At 46.1% G+C, this 9,842-nt stretch overlaps 1 protein-coding gene across 2 annotated transcripts in view; it reads right to left on the reverse strand.

Moving 5' to 3' along the window:
- Positions 1–3,487: 3,487 nt before the first annotated feature.
- The window catches only part of SLC38A11 (solute carrier family 38 member 11), a 67,793-nt gene continuing 61,438 nt past the window's right edge, over positions 3,488–9,842 (reverse strand). Inside the window, exons 12-13 of one of the 2 annotated variants that reach the window (XM_019522720.1) lie at positions 8,523–8,586; positions 4,792–4,877 (exon numbers count right to left, since the gene is read on the reverse strand). In XM_019522720.1, coding sequence (XP_019378265.1) covers positions 8,554–8,586 — 33 coding nt within the window. In that variant the 3' untranslated portion in view covers positions 4,792–4,877; positions 8,523–8,553. Of the gene's footprint in view, positions 4,878–8,522; positions 8,587–9,842 lie in introns of both variants that reach the window. The other variant, XM_019522718.1, reaches the window with a different exon arrangement.

Genomic DNA, 9,842 nt, shown 5'->3' on the forward strand with positions numbered 1-9,842 from the left:
CCATTGAGGAGAAGCTGAGCTTTACTAAGGGACTAACCTCTTAGTCCAGGACACCGCAGCGCCTTTTCTCACAGAAGCCTTGCCTGTGCTGCTAGCCCTATCAGAGGCTATCTTGCACACCTTTGTCCAGATTTACAGAAATATTATAAATTCTTACCTCCCCTAGGAGTGACCAGCCTATACTGTCACCTTTCCCTCCTTAGTACTTTCTGAGAGTTACTTAGCATCTTGCAGGACAGAAGGTTTCTATGCTTGAAATCTCTCTCAATTGTTCCTTGCATTATGATATTGGATCTGTGCACTGTTTTGTCAGCTGATATTATGCAGAATGATACTTACTTTAGGTCACCTGGTAAATATACCTCTCTTTTAAAACTCATGGGACAAAAAGAAAGATAAAGTATTTCATTACTTGCATGGTTTCAACAGAGAAAAGTTGTAGTGTAGAATGTAGAAAAGAAAGGAATTGTAATATGTAGAGCCATTAACAGAATAGCAATTAACTTTAAATTCTTGTATTCATGACATTTGACTTCTTGTATATTTATACTTGGGAGAACGTTATCTTCACTTACTCTGTTTGTGACATAAAACTACTGAGCCATACATAATAATATATTGAAATGCATGCATTAAGATATGGCAAAATAAGAGCTTTTGTAGCTTTGTCAGCACTGGAGCACAGTGAGCTCACTGAGCACCTGGGGTGGAGGGTATGGGGGCATGCTGACCACTGTACATGGGGGAGGGGAGGACATGGGCGAGGGGAAGGGAAGTCTTACCAGCCTTGGCGGCTGCTGCTGCTGCTGTAGTAGCATCAGCTCCACTTCAGTGGCAGCAGCCCTGTGACCAGGGTCCATTGGCCAATCCTGATGCCTCATTTACTAAATACTCTCACGGCTATGGCTACTTTGGCAGGCTGTCTGGAGGGGGGGTGAGCACCATTCTGCTCACTCCACAGGTTCCCTGCCCTCAGACACATTACTTAGTGAGGTGCTTCCTGCCCCTTCCAGGGGGTGATTCTGACACCCTGTCAAAGTCAAGGCCTAGGGTTGGTGCCCTGATTGCCCCACCCTAGTTTATACTTATGGTCAGCACAGCAAACATTTAACTGACAACTGCTACTTCAGGCTTGACATTTTTCAAATTGCTAAGCATCATAAAAAACTGGGCACTAGAATGGGTTGAAGATGAGATGATAAATCTTCCTCTACCCAGTCTAAACAAAATCAGTGAAAGATCTGAGAAGGCAGGAGACATAGTTGCCATGGTTCTTTCAGCAGAATCATATGGCAGGACCCAATACCACTGACTCTAGACACCATCTAAATCAGGGCTGTCCAACTGGCAACCCACAGGCCTTATGTAGTCCCCAAGAAATTAACTCATGGCCCCCAGGCTCATTGTCCAGGCACCACTACCCCCATCAGTCTCCTGATACTGCCACTGGGGTCTCCCAGATCCCCTTCCTTTTCCAACTTCAGCTTCCTGACCCTTGACCCCAGGGTGAGGATGGTTGGCGCACACATCTGGTGCATGCATGGTGTGGTTAGTGGGGTACTCACCATGCAGGGGACAGAGGATGGGGATACAGGACATACCTTATGTGATGCAGTTCCCAGTCACTCAGAAGTTAGATAGTAGGGCTGTGCAAAGCTTCGGTAGCCAATTTGACTTGGAGGAGGTTCAGCTTGATTCGGGGACCAAATATCTGAACTGAATCAGGAAACCAATTAAAAGCTCTGAATCAATTTGAATAATCAAAAAAGCCCCGCACTCACCGGCTCTGGCAGCAGTGATCAGGGCCTCTGAGGGCTCATGGCAGAGCCCCCCTGCACAGCGCTGGGCAGTGGGGCTCACTACCCCACACCAGGCATGCGCGTGGCAGCTGTCCCATTGTGCAGGTGCAGCGCAGCTCAGCAGGGTGCTATCTGGGAGCTAGGGTGCCTCCAGCAGTCAGCCAGACCCCAGAACTGCTCAGCTACAGTGGCCCCAGCTCCCAGACAATGCACAACACTCTGCCAAACTGCACTGCACCTGTGCCATAGGGCAGCTACCATGCAGGTGCCAGGTGGGGGGGTGTGATCCCCACTGCATGGGGGACCTTTGCCATGAGTCCTCAGAGGCCCTGATTGCTGCTGCTGGTGAGTGCAGGGCTTCTTTGAAGTGCTAGGAGGCTGGGGCCAGGCTGGGCAGTTACAGGGGCTTCTCCTGCAGGTTTCCCCCCCTCCCTCCCCAGGAGAGGCAGGCACAGCTGGAAGAGACATGGGAGAACCCGCAGCTGCCCAGGTGTGCCTGCCTTCCCCTGGCCAATCCAAATTGCCGAATTAGCGATGAATCTCTGATTCTGATTTGGCCAGATTGAATGGGGACAGTGATTCAAATCACCGAATCGAATCGCTATCCTCCGAATCGGCTAAATCCAAACCGAATACTTCCCTATTCATACAGGCCTATTAGACAGCTCTGATCTTATGTGTTCCTTATTGATTTACACAATTTGTTGCAGTCTTAGATCAAAACGGCATGCAAGCAGGTTTCTCTTTCAGGATTTTCAGTGAAACCCAGGGACTAACTTGCATCCCAAATGGACTCACGAGGGAAAATTTTCACATTCTTCTAAGGGGTGTTGGTTGTAGCCATGTTGGTCTGAGGACATAGGCAGACAAGGTTCTTTGGGTAGATGCGATACCCTTTATTAGACCAACTAAATAGTTGGAAAACTTAAACTATTCTTCTTGCCTAGGGTTACCATACTTCTGGGTTTTCCCAGACATGTTGTATTTTTTGGACCCCTGTCCTCGTGTCCAGGTGGGTTTTTAAAATTAGAGCAAATGTCTGGGTTTTTGCTCTTTCTCTACTTTCCCAGGCTGGCTGCTTGGAGATCAGAGCAGAGAACAAGGTAATTGGCTATTGAAGGTCATGTGCTCCTCATGCGGCCCCCGGCAAGCCACTCCTATGTAAAGAGAGAGAGAGAGAGAGAGAGAGAGAGAGAGAGAGTGAGTGTGTGTGTGTGCGTGTGTCTGTGTGTGTGTATGCACAATACAGGAGCTGCTTAGGCAGCAGGGCTGGGGGACAGGGGGCTGCAACTTAGGAGTGAAGGGCACCAGCAAGGCGGCGGGGGGGAGGGAGGCTGTGGGTCAGGAGTGAGGGGCATTGTCAGGGCTGGAGGGAGGCAGGGGTCTGTGGGTCAGGAGTAAGGGGTACTAGCAGGGCTGAGGGGCAGGGGCCTGTGGGGTTGGTGTGAGGGGCACTGGCAGTGTTGGAGGGGCAGAGGCTGGTGGGTTGGGAGTGAGGGGCACCGGAAGTGCCCAGGGGGCAGGAGGCTATGGGTTGGAAGTGAGGTGGGGCTGGCAGGGGGGTAGGGGTTTAGGAGTGAGGGGTAAAGGCAGGGCCTGGGGCACTGCCCCACCCACATAACCATATGCCCATTATCAACACATCCTTAGCTGAAAGATCATAAAGATCTTAAGATAACATAAACAGATTCCAAGTAGGTGAACAAATGTCTTAATATGGATGCAAAACAAAGTATTTTCATAAGCATAGCAGTACAGTGAGAAACAAGGCTTAACTTTTTCACATTATTTACATGTGAAGCCTTAGTTCAGTAGACATAGATAAAAATTGTCTCAGTGAAAGTTGTGGATTATGCTGTTACCCATATATTGAGCAGTGTTACTAGGGCTACCATGTCACTCTCCAGTGTCAAGGGAAAAAAAGAACAAATTCACCTACAAATGTACAGCACTACAGAATTCTCTATATTTAGAGTGCTGTAAATTTAGTTTCTACCCTGCTATTTGCTTGGTAATGATTTTGAAAGTATGTTCTGTTGAATCAAAATAACAACAATAATAAAAATGATTAAAAACACACACAGACACTAATGCTATTTTTATTCATGTTTTTATAAAAAAAAAAAAAAAGCCCAAAGCATACAACTCTTACAGTGGAATCTTGTCATTCACAGTTCTTTGTGTAAAACTGCCATCATAAAGAAACTAGGTGAAGGTCTCTGCACCACTAAATCCCATGTTTGAGTGTCGGTGCATGACTCTTCCCCCCTCACCTGGCAATTGGTGAGGGGGGTGCTATTTTATTCTAAGCTGCTTATTCTACAATTCACAGGCAGAATTCACAGGGCTACCTCAAATTCTTTGCAAAGACATAACAGCAGAATGGTATGGTCAAATCTTTCAATATACTATTAGATGCTAGTAAAATGTTCTGTAAGGCTTTATAAAAGAATTAAAACTAAATTACACTTAAATGAGGGGGAAAAGTTCAGTCTGAGATGTTTGCTCCAAGCTTCTTATTTGTGATTGTTTCCTGACTTACTAATTTGCAAAGTGTAGTCCTTTGCAATTGGTTTCCAAATCAGTCATGCAATATAACAAGACTGAACTGAACAGTCTGGTCTGAGGCAATGAACCTTAAAGCATTTCAGCCTTAAAAATCAAAGCTGAATTTCTATCTGGAGAAGGATATAGCATTCAACAAGATGTGTACATATACATTGTACAGTTTAATACTTTTGTTTATGTGAAAATTCAAGAACTCTCTGTTCCTGTTGTATTTAAATTATCATTGGACTCACAGGCATATCCTCATGGTTAGGATACTGGCTAAGGTGGAAGTGTACTACTATTGTAAAGAGAGAGATTGCTAGGGAAACAGTAGAACATTTCTTTTCCGTGGCTACATTCTTGGGGATGCAAAATAGTCAAAATGAAGCCAACTGTCATTACTAATACACCAACAGTGAGAATCAGGCAGGATATGAGACGATCTGAATGGTTCCAACGCTCGTCAGACAGCTTCAGATAACACGCTGTAGGGATGATGAAAATAAGTGGAGTAGCACTGAGAACCCCCTGGGAGTAGGAAACAACAACAAAATCCATAAGCATATATACTTGTGTCTCATATACGTATATACTCGTGCATAAAAAAAAAGGAACAATTGCAATTTTCCTATATGTAAATGAAACTGTGCAAAGTGATTCCTATTAACTGAAAGTAGAATATAGTGAGGGGGTTTCCTTCCATGTGGTTAGATGTTGTATTTCACTTACCCAACCACTAGCAACTCATAAAGGCATTTGTAAAGACTGTTTGAAGTCTCTCAGGAATAAGAAAATAGTTGTAAATATATTCACGTGGCTGAAGCAGGGTGAAATTTTATCTGACAAACTAAAGTTACATGAAATTTACCAGCTACAAAAGTACAGCAAAGTTCATATATAAACAGTTTTAAAATAATTTATCATTAACGAATATTTAGGAGCATTGCCTGGCAGGGTTTTAGAAGATATGATCAGAGGCAATACTGCTTTTGCCTTTCAAAAGAAGAAACTGAAGCTTGCTAATGCATGGTGAAGCTTAATGCATCAGTGTGTAATGTAGTTTTAGCAAATTCTCAGCATAATACTACTCAGCAGTGCTTCCAACTTTGTGAAAGTCCAAATCCAGAACTTTTAGAAGACTACATCTTGGCCTAAAAGCACAGCATATCCTGGATAAAGATGCATGTAATCCTATCCTAAAGGCATGTCTAAACATGTAAATTGATGATCCAGGGCACTGTCCACAAGCAGCATACACTACTGCAGGCAGGCTATTGCTTCAACTGGAATCAACACAGCCATGTCTGCAAAAGGCTAAAGGTGGACTCATTAGCACTGTCACTCAACAATTCTAATTGGCCCACCCCAAATGCCTGATAGCTTTAGCCACACTGCATTCAGTTTAGGAATCAGTCCAGCACAGCACAGCATGCTGGAAGACATTATTCTGGACCACAGTCAGGGTTTGAACAAGTGGACTCTTGGGGTGCTTATACATGTGACAAAAATTAGCTGTTTTTTGTGGTTTGTGTCACACTGTACATGCGTGGGGGATTTTTATGACTTAAATGAGTTTGCTACGTTACAACCTAAACCACATCTGCATTTAGTTTAGTTTGCAACGTAGCTATTTGTAACACTGCAGCCTTTGAAAGTTTGCTCCCCTGCCACAGGAGAAGTGGGCTGAGACAGAAGCAGTGAGGGGCATGACTCCCCTTTTTCTTCCCTGCCCCCCATGGAGCCTGCATCTCCCACAGCCAGGATACAAACTGCTGGTGGGCCGAGCAGCCCCTAAGCTGTGGAGGGCCTCAGTCCTTCCTTCCAGGGCAGTGGTGTTCCCTGGGGCTGCCCAGGTGGACTGCTAGTAGTGGGGTGCTGCCCTAGCTTGGGATCAGGAAACAGTTGGATTGGGCTGGGTGCTGCCTGCACCCACCCACTAGCTGCCCACCTGGGTGGCCCTAAGGGGGCACCGCCACTGTGGAGGAAAGGTCTGGGGCTCTTCACAGCTCGGTGCCCGCTGGCAGCAGGAGACATGGCAGATGGGGGGGCAGAAGGATCAGGGACCACTCCCTTTGCCATGTTATTTTTTTTCCCTCTGGTGGTGATGCCCCTGGGGCTGTCCGGGCAGGGTGCTAGCTGTGTGGGTGCTGCCCCAGACCTCCAGATCCAACTCTTCCCTGAGACTCCATGCTGGAAGCCCACCGGGTGCTGCTCGGGGAAGAGTTGTATCTAGCAGGTGCTGCCTGTGAGCTGCGGCAGCACCCACACAGCTAGGCACAGCCGCAGAGGGAAGAACTGGGCCTCCCTGGAGCTCAGGTGCTGCACGGCATGACAAAATGATCAGGCCCCTCATTGTAACGGTGATGGAAGCCCCTACATTGCAACTGTTTCAATTTGGGGGACTAAACCCCTGTCACATGTACAAGTGACCCTGGAGTGGCTACAGAAGTGGAGGGGGGACTGGTGCTCTGGAGTGCTCAACAGCTGTTACATCAACTGTTATGTGTGCACAAGCCTATAGCGATACCAGTGAGAAATTCAGGGACAAATTCTGAGGGGGTGCAGTGGTACAGTTTCACCCATTTTGACCCACACTGTGACAGCAGTGATTGGCATCTATTTTTTATGTCTCTGAGGCAGATAAGAATCTACCCTTCTCCCTATTCTCAGCACCTACTCTCTTCCTTTCAGTGCTCAGCAGTCAGTCCCCTTCCTTCCCACTTCCCTGCCTGCTGTTACCATGGTCTGTGAATGGTCCAGCAGTGCGGGAGGGCTCCAGAGCTGCCCTTCTTCTGCTTCAACCGGGCTGTGGGGGGAGCTAGGCTTAGGTAGGGACAGTGGCAGCAGCAATGATGGGCAGGTTCCCCCTTTCTGCCTGCTTCCGCCCCAAATATTCCCTGCCAGGGGGAACTGCCCTGCCTCATTTCTGCTGTCCCTGATTAAGCCTGAAAGGTGGGGACAGCAGCGGACGTGGGCAGGTGTCTGTGTTCAGAGACATAAGTAGAGATAGCAAGGAAGGGAATGGGAGGAGAGGGGAGGTACTGATAAACAGAAAGAGGAATGGAGGGTTTGCCTAATGCTGGGAGGTGGGGATTCTTACTTATTTCAGGGAAACTTTAAGAAAGTCTCCAGCTGCTGCTCCCACCTCCACCTCTTCAAAAATCCCGGATCTGCCTAAATTGGAATGGTTTTGCCATAATTGTATGACAACAGGCTAATGCACACCCAGCTTGTTACAGCATAAAAGTTGCAGTGGTCCTCCTCTCTTTCTGAAGCTACTCCAAGTGCATGTGCAGACATGAACTAAGCTAAAAACAGTGCAAGCTTGAATATTAGTTGCAGCCAACTATCACTTGCCCTCAGAGAGCTCTGCATTCCTAAGTAAGATTTGAGAAGTTGCTATCCTGATGCACAGTTTATGGGCAACATCCATTAATGAATTAGTTTATTGATTTAGGAGACAGCCATAGAGTGATAATCCATTTTATATATTTTTTGTCTTGTTTGTTTGTATTGACCCATATATTATTATGCTGAAAGGTGTTAATAGTAACTGTTACAGATTTGGTAAAAACTAAAATGTATACTAGCCAACTTTAGTTCTGGCTACATAAGTGTGCAATTCAGTTTTATGATGGCTAAAACCAAAGAACCCAAAGGACATGTGAAAGGACAAAACAGAAGCTAAACTATGTAGCCTAGAGGTTTTCTCTGTGAAAATGTAGTAACGTAGTAGGTGGAACAGGACTTTTGGCTTCAACTGCATGTTTCTGTGTATAATTAAAAGAAAACAATAGGCAGAAAGAAAGTAAACAGGCAGTGAAGGGATCAGTAATGAGTATGGTCCATGCTAAGAGTAAGAGCCAAGAGATGGCGCTTCATTGTAGTACAGCATTTGCTGTGAGGGTAGATTTGGATTCCTGTACAAGGAGACTGAGTTTTGGGTACATTTCTTACAAACAGAACAGGACTCCTCCAACTAAAATACCTGGCTCATCAATTTTTCTTTATAATGCTTACCACCTGATAAGGCCTTGATTGGGGCAAGAATATGGTATTTATGGACTATTAAGTCCTGAGTAATTATTCAAAAACCTTTTAAAGTTGAAAAATATTTAACAATAAAAATCAGGCATGTTTACTAATCTTAGGAAGATAATAGAGTTGGCATACATTGCTGGCTCCTTATTGTAACATAATTGATTCAGATCTGTAGCACGATATCAAGGATGTAACTCTGGGTAACGAGAGACTTTATACTGAAAAGAAGTTGTTGTTGATGAATAATGCATGTATGACTGTCATATATTTATAACTTAAAACAGAAAGAAATGTTGAAAAGCGCATTACTAACAGATGCCCAAGAAACCGTATTTGGGGGATATGTTAATGTTAACATATAAAAGGGATTAATTACAAGGAACAATGAAGGTAATTATTTCAGAGAGGTTAATTGGATAGCTTATCTGGATGCTAGGATCAGTACAACAGCATTAGCATGAGCATGAGCAGCTAAGTAAGCTGGTAACAACTTCTTTCTACCACTCGAAAGTTAAACTGCATTGTGAATGAGAAAGATGCATTGTTGAAGATTGCTTGTTAAAGCTTTACTCCTGGGAAAGTGCTTGCACTTGTGTAGAGATCAGCTCACTTCCTTTTCCTTCACAATTTCAGTGAGGTTTGGTTAGGGTTACCATACATCTAGGTTTTCCCAGACATGTCCTCTTTATTGGACCCCTGTCCTGCATCTGGGTGGGTTTTTAAAATAAAAGCAAAATTTCCAGGTTTTCTATTCTCTCGGGCTCACTGCTTGGGGCTAGGAGAAGTGGGCAAGGTGATTGGCTGTTGGGAGTCGCATGCTTCCTGTGTAGGCTCCAGCAAGCCAGAAGAGAGAGAGCAAGTGCACGTGCATGCAATGCAGCAGGGCTGTGGGGGGCAGAGGTCTGCAGGTCGGGAGTGTGGGGCACCAGCAGGGCTGGGGGACAGAGGCTGTGGGTCAGGAGTGAAGGGCACTGCTGGGCTGGGAGGGGCACAGGGGCTGCAGATCAGGAGCAAGGGGAACAGGATGGATGACTGTGGGGTGTGCAGGACACTGGCAGTTCCAGGGGCTGCAAGTCAGGAGTGAGGGGCACCAGCAAGGGGTGGGGGGCAGGGTACTACTGTTTGGGAGTGAGGGGCACTGGCATTGCTGGGATAAGTGGGTCTGGAGTGAGAGGCAGCAGCAGGGCTCGGGGTGTGTGGCTGGTCAGTGAGGGGCAAATAAGGGGAAGGGGCAGGGCATTGGCATGTCACTGCCCCCCCATCATATTCCTTTTGCACCCCCCCTCCCCCCCAAAGGTGTCTTCTTTTTTGGACCTGAAAATATGGTAACTCTATTGCTGGATCAGGTGTGTAAATTGTCAACTAAGGACAGTAACATAAGGAACCCCCTTTTTGGATGCTCTTGAGCAAAGTTGGTAATGCTTTTGGTAGGGGGCTGGAATGACCCAACTT

The sequence above is a fragment of the Gavialis gangeticus genome, unplaced genomic scaffold (assembly GCF_001723915.1).
Source record: "Gavialis gangeticus isolate Ggan-Ray unplaced genomic scaffold, GavGan_comp1, whole genome shotgun sequence".
NCBI classification, from domain to species: Eukaryota; Metazoa; Chordata; order Crocodylia; family Gavialidae; genus Gavialis; species Gavialis gangeticus.